The sequence below is a fragment of the Anser cygnoides genome, chromosome 14 (genome assembly GCF_040182565.1).
Source record: "Anser cygnoides isolate HZ-2024a breed goose chromosome 14, Taihu_goose_T2T_genome, whole genome shotgun sequence".
NCBI lineage: Eukaryota > Metazoa > Chordata > Aves > Anseriformes > Anatidae > Anser > Anser cygnoides.
In genome coordinates this window covers 6495623-6520218 of record NC_089886.1, presented here as the reverse complement: position 1 = coordinate 6520218, position 24596 = coordinate 6495623, and the positions used below count along the sequence as shown (strand labels likewise).

The following is a 24596-nucleotide window of genomic DNA, read 5'->3' as shown; positions in this document are numbered from 1 at the left end:
CAGCGCAAGGAGAGCAGGTGGTGGGGAGAAAAGGCAAGTCTGAATTCCTTTGGTATAAAGACGATCAAATTTACAACCAAGGGAGAAATCACATGAGATGGTCATATCTCTCATAGAGCTGATTTCTAAAGGCTGAATAACCTCTAGATTTAAGCCACAGGTGCCAAGGGATGATTCTGCCTTCTGCCCTTGGACCTGTTTCATGATAAAAAATACAGAGAAACACCATTTCCCTTTCTGCTGTTTGGGTCCTATTAGCACTCCCAGTCTGGAGCTCCTCCTCTGGGCCGTCAGCTCACTGGGGGCTGGAAAAGAACAACATCAAGAGGCTCATCCATGTGAGGATAAATTTCAAGAGAGAAATTACAGCAAGGAGCCAGCAAGCAGCAGGGAGGATGCCCTGCGTGGAACCATGTCCCCAGGAGTCACCATGAACTGAAATCAGAGCCTGTTATTAATCTAGCTAGACACCGAGACCCAGTAGCTGGGGTAAATCAGATTAAACTCCTTCTCTTTAATGGATGGAAGCCAAGCAGGTCTTTCTTCCTCTTTTCTTCTGAATGACAACCAAAAGGATATTTCTGTCTGCTTGGCTAAAAAAAACATATTGGTTTAAAACAAATAAGAACAGAGATCAAAAACATCAGGTCAGTTTTGGCATTGCAGCAAGGTCCTTCGAGATAAAACCCGAAGCAAGAAGAAAGATTTGGCTAATTCCTAGCCCAGGGGGGCTGCAGTACTGGTGAAGCACGCACTCCATTTCACCCCCCTTCTCCCCACCACTCCCCCCAACGTAGGGATAGGAAGATTCTTTGAACAGATTAAAAAAAAAAAACAGGCAGCTAAAAAGAGGTTAAAAGTGACTCTTTCTGTTCTGTGGGGAGTTTTACAAAGCACTGGACAAGTAAACAAAGCTGAACTTAAAGAAGAAATGTCCCATTACACCAGGACAGAAGAGAATTAAAAGAAAATCTTAGGTGACTCAGGAGAGTTAAGTTTTTGTTTCAATTTTCAGAAGTTGAGAAGCAAAGCAGAGTGGCTGACTGGCACAGTGGCTAAGGAGCACATTCCTCCCCCTCCCCAGCAACCACAATCAGCCCCCTATGAGCACAGCCCGAGCACAGGGTCCTGGAGCTGTGATAGGAAACTGCTACATGCTCCTTACCTGCCCCAGCCTTGGTGGCTCTGGTGTTTGCCAAACCTCTTTGCAAAATGGGGGAATAGAAAGAAAAAAAAATAAAAAAAAAGAAGAGGATAAAAAAGAAAAAAAAAAAGAAAGAGAAAGGAAAAGAAGAGTGGGAAAAAAAAAAAAAGAAACAACACAGACGCTCCTTAAAAGCCAACAGCAACACATAGCAAATGCTAGTCAAGCAGATCTTCCACGAGATGGAGACTTAAGGCACGTTACGCTTGCCATGTCAAGGGAGACGATTTCAGAGAGTTCTTAAAAAGACAGCGATTTGAGTTAAAAAAGCTGAAATAAAACAAAACGTATCAGCGCTTTAAAGGTTAACAGCCTCTGCTGAACAATATGCGTTTATCCAACCACATCCTAGAGTATTTTTTTCAGCCCTGAGACCAATGAGCACAGCTAAGAGGAGGGCCTTGGGATGGTGGAGAGGCTGAGTTACCCCCTCCCCTCTGCTTTCCCTCTTCTCCACCACCACCACCCTTTTTTTTTTTTTTTAGTTTAGTAAATTAATGCAGCAAGAAACTCCCAAGATCTGGCGAGTCCTAGCAGGGGGAGAGGGCAGAGGGGAAATGAGATGCATTAGGAGGACACTGAGCCACTTTCTTTCCGAGCGCGATGGGAGTGCTTCCCAAGAAACTTCCCCTTCGCTCCCCTCCGCTCTAGCCCTGAGCAATGGGACACCTTCCCTGCAGCAGCAATAACTTATTCGGGAGGAAAATAACCCAGGAAGCCGGAATCAACAGCAGCCAAACGGCGAGCAGGAAAGCGACACAACCGGGACTGCAGCACGGCTTCGCGCTGAAATTCCTGTGGATGTAATTAGGAAGACACCCCGGCTAGCGGCGGAGATTAAAACCCCGGCTTGCCGCGGGTCGCCCCCCTCCCACCCAACCCCACCACCCCGATGGCAACCCGACACCCCCTGCCTCTGCCCTGCTCGCCAGCCTGATGTCCGGAGCGGGATCCCGCTGAAGGGAGGGAGCGGTGCGGGAAGCCCGGCTCCTCCGGCCCCGAGCACCACTGCAGTGGCGGTGGCGGGGGGCACAGCGGAGAGGCGGGACGAGCCGAGCCGAGCCGAGCCGAGCCACCGCCGTCCGCGGCGCTGAGCGGGGCCAGCCCCGGGCGCTGTCCGTGGTGCTGAACCGGGCCAGCCCCCCGGAGCTGTCCGTGGTGCTGAACCGGGCGCTGTCCGTGGTGCTGAACCACGCCAGCACCTGGCGCTGTCCGCCGTGCTGAACCGAGCCGCCCCCGGCTCCCCCCAGCCCGAGAAAGGGAGGTTCGCCTCCCCTGCCGATTCTCCCCAAGTGCCGGGTTACTTTATTGGCCAAGCCCGCCGGCCCACCCCTCGCGGAGTACAAAAAAAAAAACAACAACACAACAACAAACAACCAACAACAACGCGGTGAGAGCTGGAAAGATGTGCAACGTCAACGCGCTCGGAGTCTACGTGTGGGAGACGATCGTTTTCTTCAGGTAAGGTTCGGCTTTTCGGGAGCGGGTGAGCAACGGGCTGGGCTGCCGTGCTCATGCGAGCTGGGGGCACAGACCCCTGCGCGGCCCCGGCCCTAGGACAGCGGCGTTCCGCCCTTCTTGAGCTGCTTTTTCGCCTTCGCTCGGTTCCCCGAGCCTGGCTATCGCCCAGCCCCAGTCTCGGGACTTTCCGCGGCTTTGGGAGTTACTCCGTTTAATTAGCACCGCAATCTCGCTAACCGCAGTGCTGAAAACACCGACCCCGGCTGGTTGCAAAGTGACAACTAGTGGCGGTTGGGAATGCTGCACTTGAATTTGCCCGGGTAAATATCCCAAACTCCCCCCTCCCCGTCCTAAGATTGCAGGTTAAGGTGAGGTCTGGAGGAGGCTTTCACTGCTCAGCTCTGTTATCTTGAGAAAGCATGGGCTTCCTTTCCAAGGAGAGCTCACCCTGTCACTGCAGCTTGCTATGCCTACAGCCACTGAACGCAAAGAAATAATCATCTTCCTTGCCCAACTTTGTTTTTCCTTGGTGTTGTTTTCCCTTCCCTTATGGAATCTAAATGAAAGGTAGGGGGGACATTGCGAGCTTTTTGCAATTATATCTATTACTGACTAGTTGTAGTTTGACTCTTTGTTAGATGTGCTCAGTGTTTTATTAAGAGCTAAGGTAGGAGAAGGAGCAGTTTTACTCTTCAAGAATTGTTTGTTCCATCTCTCCTTCCAATGGTTTTATTAAATAAACAAAGGAAAATAATAGAAAGAAGCTGCTCTTCTCTGCCTGCATGAATAACGCAGCCTGCTGTAGCAAGTGATAGGTGCCAAATAGATGGAATTGGAAAAAAAAAAGCTTTCATGACCTGAACTCCTCATCAGTCTTAGACTTCATTTCAGTTGCATTACTCTTCTACATTTCTGGGTTTTATCAAAGTTTCATGTTTATGTCATATTGCAGTTTAATGTGAGAAGACAGACATTATTTACATATACATTACTGGAGTAATACCAGTTTTTTGTTTTTGTACGGATCACTGTAACATACCTGCTGACACTGGACAGAGCTGTCTAGCTAGCAGTCTCTTAAGAACACTAAAGTCTTTCTGGGTATAAAAATCAGGGTATCTCCACTTTTCTTGCAGTTCCACAGAAAAACAAAGACAGCATGACCTCAAAGCACTTAACAATGTTTATCTGTTTGGTAAACCATGAAAGAACTTCTAGAAATAACTAATATCTGAAAAGCAATTTACAACACTCAGTATTTCAGAGCCATCCTTTCTTGTCTCATTCAGGCAGAACTGCACAATATAGTAGGGCAGACTGAAAAGAAGCATACCTATGCACAATAAAGCCTCTAGTATAACAAACAACATTGAAGCAGATAAAAAGCAAGCTTAAACAACACAAATGCTCTCAAATACTCTACAGAAAAGCTTAGAAGACAAAAGGGGGAAAGTGGGGAGGGGTGGGAGGAAGAGAGTATTCCCAGGCATGAGCTTCCTATGGCCATAGTATTAAAGCACCTGAGAGGCTCTCCTCTGAACCACCTGCACAAGTGAAATTGGTGCACACTTGTCTTGTCAATCTTGTTTTAGTTTTATGATGCACACTTATGCATCACACAACACGCGAGCACTTACAGATTCTCAGCACGTCAATTAAAGTCCAAGGCATTCAAAGCCTCGGTAAAACAGTCCCTTCATGTTCTAGTGTAAATGTTTACAATGTTATGAATTATATATACGCATACATACATGTATGTGCTGTATTTGGGTATGTCATATTGCATGCTAAAGGAAGTCTAGTTTTCCTGAAATTAATATTTAAGAAAATTTGAAAGTGTTTTAATTCAGTTGCAGGGAAATATTGAAACCAATTTGTTCTCTGTACAGCTATCATTTTCTAAACAAGAAACAGTTCAGTAATTCCTGCTCAGAACTGACTCTGAGCAATGTTTTTCTTCTTCCCCCCCTTCATATTATGCCTTCAATTTACTGCAAGCTGAAAATCTACCAGCCTTTCTAGTCCAAGAATAGCTTTGCTATTTCAGTTTCAGTAAGAGAAGTTTATTCATGAACAGTCATTCATAAACTTAGCATGCCAATTACTCAAGCACTCAGTCATGCATAATGTTGAAAAAACCTCAAGCTGATAATCCAATAATCCATAATAGAAGTATACATTGCTTCAAATTACAGGGTGTACCACACTTCATTGTCAGCCTGTTTAAAATATTCTGGAAAGTGAATCTACATTAGCACATATACTACAAAAAAAAGAAAAAAGAAAAATCCAAAGTCCTAAAGGAAAATTTGGTATAGTCAATATAAAAGTAAGACTAGATCTGTTGGTTAACAAAAACGTCCTTAACCAGCCTTTTAAAAAATAAGACCCTGTGGGAAAGAGTAACAGCTGGTGTGTGAACACAAACATTATGGTATTGCCAATATAATATTTGTTTCTGTTACAGTTGGGATGTTTTAGAAGGAATTTGCCATAAGCAGCTTATTCTGACATGCCTTTTCTTTCTGGAAGAGCATTTCCCTTTTTGCTACCTGCCTTCCCGGACTGCAGTCACTTTGCTGTGACTAAGATGTTTACTGATAACCCGGGTAGAGGTGGAAATAGAAATTGGGTTGGGGTAGGAAGGTGAAAGGGGTCTTCTGACAGCCAGACTGCTTGGCCAATCCTTCCTTACCCACCTCTGTAAAGCAAAATGATATTTCTTGAAAATAATAATGAATTAGACAATATTTACACAGGGTCTTCCATACGCCTTGCTTATATCCACGGAGACACAGATAAATGTTCTCTCAAAGTCTAACTGCATGTTCATAACCCAGCTCAGTTTTGAATTCCTTCATGTAGAGTAAAACACTGCCCCTGCCCTGTGATGATCTTGCCTCAGCTTTTTGTTGTACGATAGCCTTTTAATAGCTGTGGTGATAAACAAACACCACTGCAGAAGCCTAGGGGTAGGAATGCACCCTGTACAGGTTAGGAAATAAAAGATAGCTTTGAATTGGCACCTTACCCAAGTGGACACTGTCCCGTGAGGCTTTGAAGTGGTCTGGGTCTGATTCTTATCCTAATTACGCTTCTGTATGTCAGGAATCACCAGTATGACCTTCACCTAATCAAGATGAGTTGGACCCTTCTGAGCAGGAATCTGTCAGATTCCAGGCTACTGCTCTGAGCAGTTCACAGCCTGAAAGTTTGCTACCAGCCTCAGACCCTACTGGATCACACTAACTGGCTTTTTTCTATTCTCTTCGGTCAGAGACAGACAAAAGCTCTTCAGTTCCAGATTTAAAAAAAAAAAAAAAGAGATACCATTGTGAATATGATGTCTCTTAAAACAAAAGACATTTTTTCCTGAAACAAACTTTTAAGTAAAATAGGTGATTGGAGGGCTCCTGATTTCAGCCCCTTGAAAATACAAAAAACAAAAGGCAGGGGAAGGAAAAGGACAGTAAGCATATGCATCTCCAAACCCTTTGCTATACCTCCGCAGTGCTAAACAGCACTGCAGAGGTACCCGTGAGTGAAACACTAACCAGAGACTTCTAGAGTCACAAGCTAAGCAACGTAGCAGATATTCTCAGCAGATAGAGTGGTTTACTCGTGATAACTGAAATCTACCAGAAGTTGTGCATTATGACCTGTTGTGCCTCTGCTCTGAGGCTGTCAGCTCCTCTGTGAAATACAAGTGATTTAGCAAAGCCTTGCACTAGGCAGCTCTGAGGATACTCTTTAGCTTCTTTGGTCTGCAACCTATGATAGGCCCATTAGAGACCCTGCTAACAGTGCTGTCCATTTGAGGTTTGAAAATGTGATGAGGTAGACGATTCTACCTAGAAGCCCTTATAAATCATTCAAAGATAGATTAATTTGTTGTCATCCCACCAAAGGTGCAAAGTGTTTGGGACCCTGCCTTCTGCAGGAATTTTTTACACGCTTCATTCCACCCCCAATAATTCACCCACATCTCAGGCAATTAAGACAAATTAATGTGAAGTAAGTAAAACATTTTCTAACTTGCAATCTAATCTTAACATTCATCTCTAATAAACTGCCTTATGCAACTCCAGACCTGCTCTCTGTATAGGCCAGAACAAAAGAAAGGTTCCACACATCCGAACTGAAACCATTTTCCCCCTTTCTGTTGGGTGCAAAGAGCCAGAGAATGATAGGCAAGATGAATAAAACATTACCAACAAAGCTGCTGTCTCGAACGCACTAACAAAGTGGCCTACATCTCTGAGGCACTGGTGCTTTGCAGATTTTAGGTAACATGGACTGGCTGTCCACCGCTGCTCCCGCTGAATGTGACCCTCTCCTGCAGGACCCACTGCCAGAGCACACATTTACTCCTCAAATACCCAAAGGAAGCTGCTTCTGGAAAGAGATCAATACGTGGCAGGAGTGGTAGGATCCTGCCCCTACATACAGGGGCACTGCATAATACGAGCTTTCTACAAAGACATCTTTCAAGGAGGAGACTTCAGGTATATGAATTTGGTCATCCCCCCCTTACTCCTCTCAAGAAGGTATTGGAGACACCTCGCTTGTATGGAGCAAGTCAGCAAAGGGCCTGTTTTAAGTGTTTTTCAGATTTAATAGCGGAGAATAAAGACTGAAGTTCATTCTGCTACCCACCAAGTGACCCACATTAAGGAGGAAAGCACTTGTAAGCAGCAGCACACTGCAATTCTCCTGTTCTTAGGCAAACACTTCCCTTGGTGACATAAATTTCATAAGCCAACACATCCCCATGAGATGACCTGGGTAGAAAATGATCCCAGTATCTGAATAAGGATGTTAATCAATGTCCAGAATTAAATTACTTCATTATCCCAGTGGCGACCAATGATCATTCATCTGTGATAGAAAACCAGTAGAGAAGTCTGTTCTCATTTCATCCTAGCATGCAGGTGAAAAGGGCTCTCCAAATTTCAGTATTAGGAACAAGATGTCTGACCACCTAACGAATATAATTGCTATTTAGTTACTGACGAAAGACAAGGGTTTTGAGAAACAAATCCTGCTTTAAAATCACAACATCTAAATCAAAAGCACAACATCTAGATATATCAAATCATCTAAATCTATTCATGGAGTTCCACTCACTCATTTTCTGCAACTCTAGAGCTTCCCTGAGAATGCCAAAGTCACTAGTACTAAGACGACAGAAATCAAAAGGCCCTAGATCAGCTTATTTTGTCTGTATCTGCTCTCACTGTTGTGGCACATTAAATCAGGCTCTCACTAATTCCAGTAAATTACCCTTTTGATTGGCTATTGTTACCTTGCATACTTTCTATCGACCTTTGCCTATCAGCAAAGGTGGAATGATTTCTATTCTTAACGTGTGGTTACACTTCTGCATCCTGCACCTTTCAAGAAAAATGGCTTATCACATTTTGTCATAAACTACAAAAAAATAATTCCAGCAAACCCTCCCCATCACGGCTTGATTCACCAGCTCTAACAAAAAAATCAGTTGAAATACTTTTGATAACTTCAGTTTGCAGAGAGGGGGGAAGCTGCTAACACATGGGTCTTGGGATAAATGGAGCACAAAGAAAGCAGCGAGAGAGGCAGGAATTCTTCCTGCTGCTCCGACGTGAGGCACTGGAGGGACCAGTAGCAGCCATGAGCAGACACCTCATCCCCAGGCTGTCTGGCTGCTGCCTTCTAGACACTTGCACAGCCCAGAAAACAGCAACTTTTGCATTTCACTCAACTTAATAAAGTATTGCTAATTCAGCAGGTCAGTTCTTCTTCAAGGAGAAAAATCACTTCTCATCTCTTTCCCACTCCCTTGCCCCAGATTACCCCAAACAATTTACATTTGTATTTACAAGCCAGACAACAGAGGACATTTCCCTCGAGGGAAGAAGGTTTACGTTGGTATCTCTCAGCCATGCTCACTGCTTGGTGCAAAATAATAGAGTCCCCTTAACCTCTTGGAAAGCTGCCGGTTTGCTCTGGCTGATCTGGTCCCAGAGGTCGGCATCCTTCGATCCCGGTGGTGCCACAGATCGGGTACACGCCTCCGAGGTGCTGCTGAATCTCTGCTGATCCTTCAGGAAACCAATGCTCAGAAAACCAGAAAAACAAATGTGGCTTTTGTGCCCCTCTGTAGGGCCAAAGCCTAGAGAAGGCTTGCAGAGAACAGAAATAGATGGAGACAGATGCGCCCGTCATTTACACGCGCTGAGCACACCCCATTATGCAGACAATTATTTCATCCATATAATGCACCATGGTAAGCTGCTGATCTGGGGACTGCAACACATCTGGCTGGTACATAGACACAGTTGGCATCCTGTAAATACATCTCTGCTGGATTTAAGTGCCAGCTGAGAAAAACAGGAGAAATCTTAATTTACCAAACCCTCATGAAATTTGGATTTTGAGAGGGAGGGGAGGAAACAAAACCAGCATACTTTTGCACCTGCTTTCCTTTTGATTTCTCCCTCTTCATCTTGCCACTGTGGCTCACAGCCCGCTAGTGGGGGAAAAAATAAAATAAAAAAAAAAAGAGGAAAAAAAGAAATGCCTTAGCAGAGAGCCAGGGAACTCTGCTGTTTTTATCAGCAGCTCATTGTGGGGTGGGTTAAAAAGGGGGAAAGCCTGCCAAGAGGCTGCCAGGACGAGGAGTGCCGCATGCATGGAGCAGCAGGGCTTGCAGTGCCATCAATCATCGCATGCACTGCCGGCAGACGAAAGCTGCCGCTTGCAGCTCCCCCCGCACCTACCCCTAGAGCAATTCCTGCCCCTCCAACCCCAGCCCAGGCTGCGGATCCTGACCCCCAGCCCAGGTGGAATGAGAGCAAACAAGCACATGAATCAACAGACAGCAGCTGTGATCAGTGGTGGATCGGATAGCTATTGCATCTGTCAGTGGCAAAATGCAGTGAGCCAGGAACCGTGCAGGAAATCCAACAAAATCCATCACTTCTCACCTTTACCCATTTTCCTCTGGATTTTGGTTTGTTCTTTCATTTTGGATGGTGTGAGTAAAAAGATGCTTTGTGCAAAGCCCCAGGGAGCACAGGCACCTCCTCTCTTCGCTTACAGAGGAGGTATAAACCCAAAACCACGTAAGGGTAAGCCATCATCAGCACTCTTTAACAAATCCTTAGCTCAAAGCATCCTCGTTGGTGCCAAGAACCCCTACGCAGGATGGGTAGGTCCCTTGTTACAGCAAGAGCTGTGCAACACAGGCATTACTGCAGGTGGGAGCAGGAAGGAAGATGCTCTGAATTCCTGGGTGAGGCAGCCTTTTCTTATCTCCTAACAACTGCAAAGACAGGCTGTGGACAAGAAAGTGACTTTACACATGTTATCTTTACTATCTTGTCTCTCTGGTCACTCCCGCTGCTTTTACCTGCTGGAAGTGCTGTTGAGCAGGGCTACTGTTCGCAAAATATCCCCCCTCACACACACACAGAGATCATTTTCTTGCACCAGAGCTCCCCAGATCTGATCCACAAACCCAAATGTGTGCATCCCACCCCTCCTGCTGCCCTGGGCACTTGAGAATCACAAGCATCCTCCAGCTCCCAGCCCCTTCCATCGCACCCTGACACAAGGCTGGGGGCTCAGAAGTCACCTGCTGTCGGTGTGGCTGACAAAACACGAGCCCTGTCAGACCCGACTCGCTCTCCCACATCAGCGTGGACCCTGCAGCACTGCCGGGACTGAAAACCCCGAGGGTTTTGTCAAGGAGCTGAGGAGATGAAAGTCAGAGGGCAGCCAGGCAGGGAGGAGAAGAGCTGCCCTCAGCAGGGGTGCCAGAGCTTGGCCATTTGTTCCGAAAGTTACATCTCTTTATAGTTCATGAATAAGCAGATAAATAACACCAGAAATCAGAGGCAGCACATGGGGAACACTCACCTCCTGCTGCCTTTGTGAGGCAGGGCATTTGCCTCATGTTTGTGTACCCAGACCTACGCCAATTAAACTGCACTTTGCCTGCAATGCTGTTGGACACGACGACAACAATTCTATCAGAAAACAACAAAAGTTCTTTTACCACTCATCGTATGCAATACAAAATATGCATGTCAGAGAACCCCAGCTTTACAACAGGGCCCACGACTTTCTAGGTAGGTTGTGTGCTAGCTCAGATTCCCTTTGCAAAGGATCCATAGCACAGTTTCAGAAGATAAAAGCCACCACCACTCAGCGCTGGATGTTAAATCCATTCTAAAAGAATTCTATTCAAACCACCTGATTCATCAAAAAAAAAGAAAAAAGCACTTGCAATATCCTTACTCACCCTTAACAAGCAGCATAAATCCTTAAACTAAAACTAATTTTTAAAAAGCTGCTGTGGCAAACTATTTGAACTGATGAAAACGCGACTGCTGGTGTGACTGCAGAGCTATAGATAGAAGAGCACCCGCGATTTCTCGTAACTCTGACACTTGTCTGGTCTGTGATCTAAAACCTTCTGACGTCAATAGAGGTTCCCACCGCAGCTCTCCATGCAAACACTAAATCAAGAACGCATCAACGAAGAGAATATTATTACCTAAAATGTGAAACCTTGTCTTGTAAAGACATTTTTCCCCTTTATTTACTGCACTCAGAAAGGTGGTTTATGCGTAACTTTAAACATCTGCCTAGTCCCCTTGACTTTAAAGGGAATATTCAGCATGCAGACAGCTAGACACATGCTTTTGTCTTCACAAGGTCTTTTTTCATTTGTTTTTCTATGAAAATAGAATTGTCTTTTTTTAAACCCTTCAGTATATGGAAACATAAGATCCAATGCTGGCATTTGCTGGATTTATTTCACAAATGGTTAAAATCTGAGCATTGACTTGCAATTCTTCACTGTTCATGAGCTATGGTTTCTAACCTGTCTCAGTGGTTTCGGATTATAAATCTCTAGAAAGTCACTACTTGTGCTGAAAGAGCTGTAGCCTCTTCTGGAGGAAGGTTTAGTTGAGAATGTCACCAGGAAGAATTCTGGCTTCAAAACTCTGAATTTAACATGCTTCTCGGGGTGGAGAGAGGTGGAGACAAAAAGTGCCTCCACCAAGTAGTATAAAGAAGCAAATGGGCTTAGCTCAGAATATCAGGCACTGAAAGCTTTATCAGTAACAAACCCAAAGAAATCAAAAGCTGGAATAAGCCTTCCCTCCGGCTCCCTGGGGCATATCTGGAGGCAGCAGGGAGAGCGGTGGCAGTGGCACTGCAAGAGGCACAGCGAGGACAGGAGGGATGCCTGGCAATGTGTGCATGCACCCACACATTGTTCTCCTGCAATTTCTTGGTCTCCCTGGGCTCCTCCCCTCCCAGCTACACACAGTGCAGATTTCTTTTGCCCCCTAGCCTTTTGCCCAGTCATTTATTATTTCCATATTGCTCTGTCCAGGCAGAGTCAGCAATTGTTCCGAGTGCTGGTGTCTTTCCATAGAGTTAATCAGTGTAATTGGGATGCTTTATAGCTCCAGACAGGATGTTTTGCCATATGGGGTAGGAGCCATGGGCTGCAGGAACGTAGCAGTGGAAAATGGAGACATCTGAATGCTGCAGTCCGAAAAGATTTTCTCACTCCAGCAAAGTTGCGGCAGCTTCCCTGGGCTGGGAATGATCGCAGAGGGTTAATTCCCCAAGGGTTGTGGAAAAGTGTCCCCCAGCTCCTCTCCTGCTGTACTGCTGTTCCCTGGGGCTGGAAAATGGTGTGCAGGACCTTTAACCCAAAGGATCCCCAAATGCTCTCAAAACTTTAACTGATTACATCCTGCGGCTACTGCAATGCAGTTACTTGTGGTGCAAGAGCTAGAATTGGTTTAAGCAGCTCATAGCAACTGAGCACAACCACCCAGGCCAGAGACAGCAGTATTTACAAGCCTCCTTTTTCCTTCCTACCCCCCTCCTCCCCGTGTGAGTAATAGTAATAAAACAATAAGAATAACTGAGTAGGTCACTGCATAGCTTGCTGTCCAGTTCTTCCTCAGGGCGAAAACTCCTTCCTCAAACGTTCTCCAATTCCACATCTCACCAGCCTTGCTGTCCACAGCTATCTCCCTATCCTTTCCCAAGGTCCAGCTCCGCTCCATGCCTCTACTGCTCAAGCTCTCAGATGAACAACAGCACGACCAAAAATCCTAAGCCGAAACCTAAGTTGTAATTCCTCCCCCCAAAAACCCATCACAAAGATTAACTTCACAAAGTCATGCCTGTAGTCCGCCCCACATCCACGCTGCATGGCGTAACCTCCTGCAGCTGAGCATGAGCACGCGGCGTGCAACAAGCACACCCGTACCACTGAGAGCTCCTGCTCTGCACCAGACCAGGCCAGAAGCACGGCACCAGGGCTCCCTTCTCCCCCCGCACCTCCTCTCTGTCCCTCCTGGCCACTTCTGCTGCTGCAGGCCAGGAATTCAGGGACAACGTGACAGAGAAAAACACGCAGAAAATAAGTTTCATCCTTTTTAATTGAATTGTATATCAATATTGATTGTGCTATTCATTTTGATAGTAAATCTAATTTTTTTTTTTTTTAAATCTGCTTGCTGTCTCTGCCAAGCATCCCCAGGCCAGCGCCTGGCAGCATTCCCCTCCAGATAACATGCTGACGTGCAGGCAGGAGCAGCAGGCTCGCTGCGGGGTTTGGGACTGTCCCTGTCCCTCCCTGCAGGGAAAGCTCTCATCTGTCTGTCCGTCTGTCTGTCCTCTCTGTGGCTGCTGAGGACAAGATGGAGACAGGCAGCCCCGGAGTCAGGCTGAAGAGGGGCTGGGCCATGCTGGGCTCCAGTCTCTGCTGGGGGGGACTGGGGGGAGCCAGGAGAGCAGAGCAGGGAGCGGGACTGGGAGCACTGGTGGCCACGCTCACGTCTGGCCTCGGTGCGTTCCTACACAGCCCCTTCCCGCGGGAGAGTTGCCATGGGTACCGCAGCTCTGCTAGTTAATCATGGACAACACACTGCTTCCCTCTGCCCAAATGGCCGATGTTCTCTTTGCGACCGTGGCTCCTGCTAGAATCAATAAAAGTCCCGAATCCCTGGCCCGTGCTGCGGGCAGGGAGGTTGCTGGCCTTCCCGCAGCGCTCCGTCCGAGCGCCTAGCAGTTCCAGGGCTCAGCAGGCAGGTGCAGGACTGCCCAAGTTTTCTTCTAAAGGCTAAATGCATCCAAACCATCAGCAATGTACTTCCCCCCCCAACACCTTTGCTCCCTGGGGTAGTGGGGTGCAGCCTGCTCTTGCGTCTCACAGCCAGCTTCGTCAGCCGTGGCGCAGGGACCGTGCCGAGGTGCAGCAGCAATTCAAGCAGAGAGGGAAATTACCCTGCAGAGCGGTTACTGCTCCTGCAATTAAAGCCAGGAGAGCGCAGTTTCCACCAGGAGCTCAGCTAGCCAAACTCAGCTACCTTGGCTTGCAGATGGGAGCCACTGCTCACATGTGAAGCAGCCAAAAAAAGGGAAAACCAACACAGACAGCACACGGCTCCTCAGCAGACAGGTGCCTCGTTCTCCCTCCTGGCTGCACAGCTTGGCTGGTGCAGTCTCTCTATCCCACCTCTTTTTCTTCTCTGATGACCGGGCTGGGGACAGCCTCATGCTCAGTGTGAATAAGCTCCCCTTATTCTCAGAGAAGGGGGGAGGAAAACCAGATGTTCCCATCCCAGTGCTCAGGATCAAACCAAACAATGCACCCAGGGACAAACTGAGGTGTTCTCCAGCCCCCCGCCCGGGCAGAGGCTCGCAGGGTGCCAGTACCGCAGGCCCAAACAGCACCAATCTATGTGCACATCCAGGTGAGCAAGCCAAAGGCCAGCTCCAGCCCCAAAGTTACACACCTGCATCGCTCGTGCTGCTGTGCGTGAGCTATCGAGCTCAGGCAGCAATTTCCTTCTGCTGCATCCCGAACCCCTCCATTCATGGAAGCAGGGTTTGCCATAACGTTCGTATTGTGAAGCGGATATTCTAGACTGAAATTCAGCTGCACTAAGCGAGGTCGGTGGCATCCAGACCTAAACCCAGCTGCAGTGACTAGAGGCATGAGTAGCCCCACACAAGAGCTGTGCCCTGAAGGGCTGAGGCCAGGGACAAGCCCAGGGCATGGAAGCAAGCTGGAATTTGTCCTCCCCACGTCCCCAGGACCCCACACCATTCAAGGCAGGCCTAGCTTTGAAGGCAATGCAGCAAACGGTTATACTGGTCACCTGAGCCTGCCCCAAAGACCTGGTCTGATATTCCCCCTTTAATACCTGTTTACAGAAAACAGCACATCTGAAGGACCAATGCACGAGCCAGCTACCCTGAACATTACTGTCAACACACGACAGCCAAGCTTTCTGGCTTGCTTTGTATGGATAGATCAGGTATCTTCTATTTCATCAGCCCACAGAGAGCCCAACCAGAGGAATAAACCCAGTGCCGGCCTCTTGAGCCACTGACATCGCACCAGCTTCCCTTCACAGGCACCTGATCCTTCCATGCTTTTCAGAGATATTTTTCCTCTGCAAACACTCATTTCGCAGTGTGCTTTTGCAGCCAGACATTCATTTTTTCCCCCTCTCAGAACTAAAGATTAACAATTAAATTATTTGACAGGGGAATAGAGGCCCAGTGCTAATTAAATTCCTTGGTCTCTCCTCTTTGCAGAGGAAAAAAAATAGCTCTCAGTATCAGCATTCAACCAGAACAGGGCAGTTCGTGATGTTGGAGTTAATTAAATGGGCAGCCATGGGCACAACCAAAAAAAAGAAAAAATAATAATATTTCTCGAAGGCCATACAAAGGTTGTGGGGAAAGAAGGAAACGACCAACTGGGAGCTGGGAACTGAGCAAGCTGGTGTGCCCAGACAGCAGAGGGATCACCTCCTAAACCAAATACCTGTTTATATTTCATCTGGCTGGCTGGAACAAAACAGCAACGAGACACAAAGCAAAACAGCACTTGCATAGGCTGGGAGAAACCCGTACCGGGTGTCCTGCAAAGCTTGGCTTCTCTGTTTTAAGGAATGTAATTCTTCAGTGGCCTGAGCAGCTGGGCTCTTCGTCTCCACCTGCTCTCACATTCACGTGCCTGCTGGTGGGCCAGAGCTCCCGGGGGCTTGCTGGTGTCTGCTCACACACCGGTGTTAATACCACGGAAGATTATGCTAGTTCAGTCCTTTGATGCAATCCTTCCCGTTGTTGTTACAGTGACGATTGCACGATGGCACTTTCTCAGCCAGATCCACCAGGGATTGCACCAGTGTAAATAACATAATCCGCTGTCTGGCTGCTATTAAAATGCACCAGGATGCTCTCAGCTCAGGCAATACTCTTGTGCCAATGCAAACTACATCCTCTGTGTTTTTGTTGTATGTTTTGCCTCTGTTTATTCGGAGAATAAATTTTCTCCCTGAACACAACAACCCACTCTAAAGTTACAGTTCTCTTTTATCATCAGTATTTTTCAACTCACTTGGTGACTTCCCCCTCCTTGTCTCTGCTGGGCCAGGAGATGAGCAGTCCTGGGGGACTTTCAAGGGTGCTCCTGTACAAAATAACACAGGGAGAAAACCCCAGGAAGCTCCCAAGGGAGCACACACTGCACTGGCCAAGATGAGATGATCCTGGATGAGAACAGGAGTTGATAGCTGTTTGGGTGCTGAGCTGAGCTGTTAAGGCACAGCTTGGTTGTCACACCCAGAGCGAACATCTCAGTGCTGTGTTAGACACAGCCCATCCCTCCAAAGCATGGCAGGGTGGACCAGCCTCCCTGCTGTCCCCAGGGAGGTTTTATATTATTATTCTGACCTAGAAAATAGACATACCTGCCTGCTGCCCACAGAGCTTGTTGCTGGAAAGGTTTTGCTGTTTCCTCACCCCCCACTTTCTTGCCAAGTCTCGGGGGGAAGTTGTTACAAGCTAGTTTTAGAAAAATATGTAGTAACCAGGAGGAAAGTCAGGGCTTAATCATTCCTAAGCCGCCCAGGTACAACACACAGAAGTCACCGGAGCTCCTAAAACACACACCAGGAGGCATGAAACCATCCTTTGCAGTTTCAGCATAATCCCAAAGGTGCTCAACAGAAGCTGCTCGGGAGGGTGGGCACGAAGCTGCAAAAAGCAGCGGGGCTGTAAGAGGGTGTTCCTCCCCCAGACGCTCACAGACATCATTTTTACTAGCTGTGTACTTCCACATAGGAAATGAGCCTGTGAAATTTATTCTACTTGCAACTTCGAAGCAGACAAACAGAAAATGGCATCCAGAAAACACCAGCAGAATCACTCTTTGGAAGTAGCACCAACACATTCAGCACAGGCTCTCCTACAGCATTTACAGGAAAGCTGAAGACCAATTTCTGTACTCTTGCACCTCATTTTTAAAGGGAATGCCAGGGGAATTGTAGTTTTTAATTATCCTTTTGCACTTAAAGCTTATTAGATTTGTATTGCCTCTTTTGCACTTAAAGCTTATTAGATTTGTATTGCCTCCATCTCCTTCCCCCCCCCACTCTTCCACTCCCATATACTTCCTCCAGTCGACAGTTAATGAGAAGAAATCAGCATATTGCACTATCTGGCATCTTGCTGCTGAAGTGGCAGGAGTCTTTCGTTACCAAGTCATTTGCTGCTTAATTGAAATCTTTTCTCTGGATTCATTGCCATGCAGACACTCTATTGGAATGCAGCGTTGGAGCCCAGTATCGATTGCCCTCCCACTCCCAGCTTTCCTATTCTGAGTTTGCAAGTCAATTGCACCGTGTTGTTTTCCTTCAATAAATAAATAAACAAGTAAATAACTCACCCACTCCGCAACCCCATTTACCCCTTCTTACAGCAGGGGTAGGATGAGACAAGAAATGCCAAGTGGCTATAGTAAAAGCTAGACCCACATTTTGTCAGCATGAGCGTGCATCAGCTAGTTCTGATTAGGCTCAGGCTGGGAGCAGACTGTGAAGATACAAAGGGTAAATGAAGTCCTAGCTTTATGTTCTCACTGGAAATTACCTGGAATTTATCTCCCCTCTGTTGCAGAAATTAAAGATTTTTTTTTTCTGTAAAAAAAAAGCTAGCAAGCACAGCACCCTAACACATTTGCAGCTTGAAGCCAGCCTGCATTTGTGAGTTTGCAGGGCTGAAAACCAAGGCTTGGCAAGCTGTGACCTGCTAACACCGGAGAGGAGAGTCAATGCAACACGCGTTGTCACTGACTCCTGACTTAGAAATTATGGCACCCGAGACCTTTTCAACCCCACCTGCTTTTAAAGTCCCTGGAGAATTCAGTGGTTCAAAACACTCTTGTCAAGGCCTTGTGCAGATAATGTTTGTCTCCCGAGTCTCAGCTCAAACTTGTTCTGTATCAATAGATCTGAGAGCTGAGTCACATTAATATTGTGCATGGTAACTACACCCAAATTCTTCCTGATGGATCTTGTGTCAATGCTGCGTCACTTCTGAAAGACACAGGGTTTAACTTCTGCAGAGTCTTCCGTGTCAATGAGAAAATTCAAAATTTCTCAAAACGTTCTCGTGCTGTAAGAAGACCGCATAGCATCATTTGTGACTGCACAGGCAGCCAAACACCTTGTGCCTCTTGTAAACATGCGTAAGCCTCTCAGATGCTCAGCCACAGCAGTTCCTTGCAGTTCCCACACAGCCCTTGTACTCCTAAAATCAGGAGCTTTGCAAAGGGTTAAGCAACGAACCCCACCTCCTCCTGAGGGCTTTCTTTGCCTTATTACATATTTTCATTGCAATACTGCCTGGAGGCTCCAACCAACGTCAGGCTTCTGAACCCACAAGCAGAGACTGCTCTTGTCTTCAGCACCTGGCAAGTCACCTATGGTTGTCGTTGGTGGTGGTTGGTTAGGTGTTTGTTTTTATTATATTTTTGCTTGCTAATCTAGGCAATTTTATACCGCAGTTTCAGCCGGGGATGAGAATCTGTTTGCATAGAAACCACATAACCACAGGGCAGGAACTGAACGGTGTCTGCTCCTGTCCTGGAAGTCAAAGCTTCCTGCAAAACTGGGAACAAGCACCTGGTACCAGGGCTCACTTGTTCCTGCACAGACTGCACCATCAGAGGCTTCCTAAGCCAAAAGTCACTGCCCTGCAGATCCTGCAGACTCCCACGGACTCAGAGGGCACGTTGCCAACCTTAGTCAGGCTGCTGAAGGAGAAGGAGATTTTTGTCTTTTGCAGATCAATCAGTAGCTTCACTTTTTCTGCCCCACAGGCCATATAGGTTCCCAAAAGATTGTTTCCTTTCATCTCAGCCCAACACAAGTCCCATTTCAGGATCACACTCCAGACACCTCGCAGTCCATAGTCTGTGTTGCTGTATCGAGCTCAGCCCCCTGCATTGCAGGTACCAGCAGCAAGCGCTGGGCTGACCAGCGAGCAGGGAGCAAGCACACATCCATCCCCTACAGTCCCAAATGCTCCACAGCAGCTATGGCTTCACATGACATTCATTTAAGCTTCAAATTCCAAATTGCTCTGATCCTACCTGCCTCTTGGTAGATTAGGCTGGGTAACAAATATGCTCCTTGCTATTTGCGGTGTAATTAAGCAGTAATTGCTGTCCAAGGCTAATCTCAGAGTGTATTTTTCCTGCAGAACCCAGCGCCAGAGTTCACATTTGTAATTTAGTGGCATGCCAAGGAGCTGTACCTAAACTCACAAAAGGATTTTCTCCACTCATCATTTCTCTTCTACTTTGGTGGCAGCTGGGATTCTGCATTCAGAGATGTTTGGGCTGGGCAAACAAATTAGCAGAGACCAGCCTCATTAGGAATCCACATGGGTACCCATCCTGCCTCACAATGGGAATGAGATGTTGATTGCTCTGTTTCTGGACCCCAAACTCTCCCCAGCATGGGATATGCATTAAAATCTCTTCTTTTTCTACTCACACAGCCTGGCAGCCTCCAAAGAAGCTGAAGCAGCAGCACGATCTGCCCCCAAACCCATGTCTCCTTCTGATTTCTTGGATAAGCTGATGGGGAGGACTTCAGGATACGATGCCAGGATCAGGCCAAATTTCAAAGGTATGCAAAAAAAAAAAGAAACATTGCTTTTGAGGCTGTTTCCTTTTGTGACTAAAGACTGCATGAATACCTCCCTAATTGTACAAGGAATACAAACAATCCTTATTTTCATGTGAAATATGTATGATAATGAGAGATTTGGCACACGGACGCCCTGTAGATGTCTGGAAAGACATCTCATTTCCATTCAGAATGAAAACAGCCTTGTACCAACTTTGCATGCAGCCAGCACTTTGACATCGACACAGCGAGGGGTCGGGGATCCCTGCTGGTCACTGATTGGACTGGCAGGAGCTGAACCTCTTGCAGGGTAGGAAGAAAACTTGGACTTTCCCCTTACATCGCTGCCCACAGCACCCTCTGGCAGTGGGTAATGCTCCCTCCTTGCACCCACTGAAGCTCTCCCAGCAGCTCGGGAAGAATTCAGCAGGATGCCAGAGGCAGCTCCAGCCAACCCAGCCCTGTCCCCTCAGCAGGGGTCTCCCAGTCTGGGGGGCTCAGCACCACCCCATCACAACACTTTCAGGCCGCTTTCAGGCACCGTGCAGCCTTCTTCAATGCTCATTTCATTCATTTCCTTTGTTTCTTACCAGCGAATCCCCCTCCTCCCTCGCAGAGCCCCTGGCAAGGCTAACGCAGGGCTCCCAGGAACCATTAATCACGGTGACAGCACCTGCCATCCAGCTTCGTGCAACGAGCCCTGCGCTGGGCTCTTAAACCCAAAGCTGGGGGGGGGGGGGATGCTCATGCCCTAATAATCAACTAGGCAACACAAAACACCGCTGTTTCATCCGGATCACAGAGAGTTAAAAATACCCTGTAAACCGTCCTACTGCTAAATTATGCGCACACACAAAAGAAATTAAACTTAAATATTTAATGAAATGTGTACATTATCTTCTTGCTGAAGGCAGCTCTATCGTAATTTTATTCAAGATAATTTAATTTCAGTTTTGTTTCAATGAACTACACCTTCCCCACAGGGCAGTTTTGCTGGCTTAGCCTCCCACACAAATCAGGCTCCAATTTATATGGGAGGTACAGGAGGTGCGTTGCAGAGCTTGGGGTTGTAGCTCTCAAAGCAAGTCATTGGAATTAACCGGCACTAACTCATAGGGGGCATTTTAATGGCTTAGATCTAAATGAAAATAATACCAAAGACCCCCATCAGATTGATTTGGGGGGGGGAAGGGGAGATTAACAGAAAGAGGACTGCAGCTTTTCCACCCTCAGGGTAAGCTGGGCTGTCCCAGGGGTGCACTGCGCTGAGCCCAGACTCGGCTTCGCTCAGCACACCAGCACAGGGGCAGGATGAGCAGGGCCAAAAATCTTCCATGCACACCAGAGGCACGAGCACACGCTGTCACCCAGGATGTTAGTGCAGAGTTTTTCTTCTGTGTCCCTTGGGAGGGGAAGCCACATGTACGTAGACTACCTACGTGGTCCACAGAATCCAGAGAAGCACCCTCTTCCTCCTGAGGATTACGGATAGCATAAACCCACTGCTAAACCCTGATCAAATGCGCTGGACAGACTGCAGCACAAGGGCTGATGAGCTCAGATCTCTGTTACACGGATTTGTTAACACTGGGCCTGCCAGCCGCAAGCCTGTGGGATAAGAGGGGAGGGGAACAAAAAGGCACCATTTTGTAGCTGATGTTAGCCCATGCTCGCGCTTGCCCGTCTGGAGAAGGAGCTGTGCAGACTGAACAGTCTGTGAGCTGCTGCTGAGCTGGCAAGGGGCTGTCTGGAAGCTGGTCAGACAGAAACCTGCTCAAATTGCCTGGGATCCGTACCAAGAAAATCCTGGGCCGTGGAAAGCACTGCTGTAACGTGACTGCAGCCTTACTCCCACAGAGGACAGGCAAAAAGTTTCAGAAGAGGCCAAAGCGGGAGAGGAGGGAAGGGAAGCTGATAGGAGCAAACCAAGCTCCAAACATCCATTAATTTCCAACACAGGAGGAAGACTGCACTGATTGCAGGCACAAGCTTCTCATTAAAGCTCCCCCCCCAACCAAGTATTTCATCTCAAGGCAGCTGCCAGACTGCAGATGTGGCCTCAACAGGCAAGCATCGCTCCCTGAGCAAGGCTGAGCCATCAGGCAGCAATTGAAATGCAGACACCATCCTGGTCCCCATAAGCGTGGAGGAATTATCTAAAAATCCACACTTGCTGTTTCCAGAGATCTATTTCTTCCCAGAAGCATGTCTCAGGGATGGTGTGAGATTAATTCCCCCAAAGTTAAAGGGCAACCTTGGTTCCTGAGGTGTCCTCTGCTCTCTGCGCCCTTTTCCACCCCATGCTGGGCAACACCAGTAGCAGCTCCCTCGGGAGCCCGCAGGGTAGGAGCCCCCTTTGTCTCATCCCTCTCCTGGCCCTTTCCACTGCCATCATGTTCAAGGTGAGTTTGGCACCCATACAGCAATGTGGAGATATCTAAGAAGCTACCCTTCCTGGCTGTGATCTGTTCTTTTTTATAGAAACAGTTTACAGAAGTGGTATATAAACATTCAGCCAAGCAGGGGAGCAGAAGTGAAGCAAGAGTACTGCCTGACATCAAGCTGGCGTCAGACCCAAGGCTGGGTCATCCAGACCTTGTTCCCATCCTCAGCCCTCAGCTATGCTGTTGTCACAACAGGTTTTAATATTGCAGAATGGAAACATTTTGGCTTATGAGCACACGATGAAGTACTGTTCCAATCTGTATTTGTCATGCAGGCCCACCAGTGAACGTCAGCTGCAACATTTTCATCAACAGCTTCGGTTCGATTGCAGAAACAACTATGGTAAGTAAAAAAAAAATCACAGCACAGCTGTTCAGCTACCAGCTCAGCCTCATTGCACTCCCAGCAAATGCAGCAGCAGCCTCTGCTTTAATGTGACCAGAGGAAAGGATTTGTGTTCCCGAGTTTACCTTGGGTTTGAGTAAGTTCATGGCCAGCACACAAGACTCTCACTGCATGTAACCTAAGATCACACAGCCTCTATCCATCTGCAATTCTATGAAAATGCTGTAAAGGCAAAGTTTAAAGGTCACAAAAGGGAACAAATGAACTTTTTCCTAAAGACTTGACAAAGGCTCCAAGCTCAGAGACATTTGCAGCTGCTTTGTATTAAGTGCATTTAGATAAGTGTTGATTGAAACCTCTTAAGTGAAGGGAAGCCAGCTGAATTCAAATCCAGTCTGCACCAGATTTCATGTTCCCAAAGATCAGAAATGGGTTTTCTGGAAGATGTTAAAAAAAATCATTACCTAACAAAAAAAGTATCAATATTTGCAAGTTAAGGCCAACTTCAGACAAAATTAGTGAACGTGGCTAAAGGCTGGATCTAATTGGCAGGGCACTAGGAGGAGAGAATTGGGAGAGCAGGAGATAATTGCTCTATCTAAAACCTATTAAAGATTGGTTGTGACATGATCAGTGAACAGCAAAGGAAAGCTCTGGAGGTGCAGTGCTTTACCTCCATGCTAATTAGAGATAATCCAGAAATATGGTGCTGAATTACTCCGGTAATTCTTTTTCTAGAAAGATGGTGAATGAAGGATACAAGATTCCAGCTTCAGGTGTTTTGTGCATTCAGCCAGGATGTTACAGACTTGATGTATGGGTTGCACCCACTGACTTCAATGAGTTACTTGTCATGCACACCGCTGTCAGAGGAGATCAGCAGCCATATACCTACGGTTATAAGTCCCTTCTAACACTACTGCTCATACCTTGCTTCTGGCAGTGCTTGGGGTGGGGGTTATTCAGCTCCAGTAGCAGAAAATAGCTGCGACTCTGTACAAGCACAAAAATATATTTCATAGTTGGATTGCAGAATTTGTCTGAGTTTATAGATGAGAAGTGCATTCATGGATTCATTTGTATACAGTGTAGAAGAGAAAGAGCTAGAGCTGAAATACACATCTGTTCCTAATGTACTGTTTTATTGGACGCCTCCTATGGTGTTACAGGCAATCCTACAAAAATTCAGCAGAGAAGATCCACAGCCTGCAAAAGAGAGGGGCAGGCCCACAAGGGATCCCTGTGCAACATACAGAGCACATTACACAGTGACATGTTTTTCAAAATATGCCCTATACCACAAGATGCATCGTAGGAACACACCACAGGACCCCAGTAAGCAGAATGCTCCATAAAATTAGCATAGACTAGCACAAGAGCAAGAAATGTAGTTCACCTCCAAGACATGCTGCAAGGACTTGCTATCCTCTCCAGATGCCCCCCCATTACATATTCCATCTTTCGTTTAAAGAAAATAAATTCCCATGGGAACCCAAGAACACCCTCTAGGCACATTGCTTTGCCTAGAAATACCCAAGCCAGCTCTGACAAGCTACTCCAGATGTCAGGCTGACACAGCATTGCACACAACCCAATATAACGTGCTTCTTTGGGGACTGCGTTTCTGCTTGTAAACGCTGACAAAGACACAGGCAACACAGATACTGAAGCATTTAAAAAGGAGAACCCAGTAAGCGAGAGCAGTCTGTGGGACAGGCTAATTTGGGATTTACTCTGCAGAGAAGCCAGGCTCTCTTTGCAGCAAGTCGAACAGGCAGTGTCAGCTCCCCACCAGTTTCTGGGAAGGAAAGAAGGTCCTGCTGTGGAGGGATTTTGACACTATGACCTGACTACTTTCAGTTGGAACAAGTGATCTAATTATGTTGAGGGAGAAAGGTTTGAGTGCAGCAGAGGTGATTCAGCCTTTCACCGCATGGCCAAGAAGGCCTTAGTCCATCACTGACCCAGAGGTCTGATTACCATAATGCTCCACCAGCTGCTTCACTGGCCACAAGAGAGAACAACACTGTGGTGTAAATCACAGCCATTAGGCACCCAAAGCCTGACCACATTCAGGTGCTGGAGTACTGCAGAATCCTGTAGTTGGTAACTATTTCACTAGCAGCCAAAGG

At 47.1% G+C, this 24596-nt stretch overlaps 1 protein-coding gene and 1 long non-coding RNA gene across 4 annotated transcripts in view; one reads left to right on the top strand and one right to left on the bottom strand.

Moving 5' to 3' along the window:
- Window positions 1-24596, bottom strand: part of LOC106032840 (uncharacterized) — a 156138-nt gene that overhangs the window by 127623 nt on the left and 3919 nt on the right. The window contains exon 1 of one of the 2 annotated variants that reach the window (XR_010834978.1): window positions 1166-1284. The exons of the other annotated variant lie outside the window; for it this stretch is intronic. This is a non-coding gene — a long non-coding RNA (uncharacterized lncRNA). Of the gene's footprint in view, window positions 1-1165; window positions 1285-24596 lie in introns of those variants that run through there. 2 annotated transcript variants of the gene reach the window in all.
- Window positions 1302-24596, top strand: part of GLRA1 (glycine receptor alpha 1) — a 39587-nt gene continuing 16292 nt past the window's right edge. For both annotated transcript variants that reach the window (XM_013175996.3, XM_013175995.3), the window contains exons 1-3: window positions 1302-2665; window positions 19544-19674; window positions 22394-22461. In XM_013175996.3, the coding sequence (XP_013031450.1) occupies window positions 2610-2665; window positions 19544-19674; window positions 22394-22461 (255 nt within the window). In that variant the 5' untranslated portion in view covers window positions 1302-2609. The remainder of the gene's footprint in view (window positions 2666-19543; window positions 19675-22393; window positions 22462-24596) is intronic.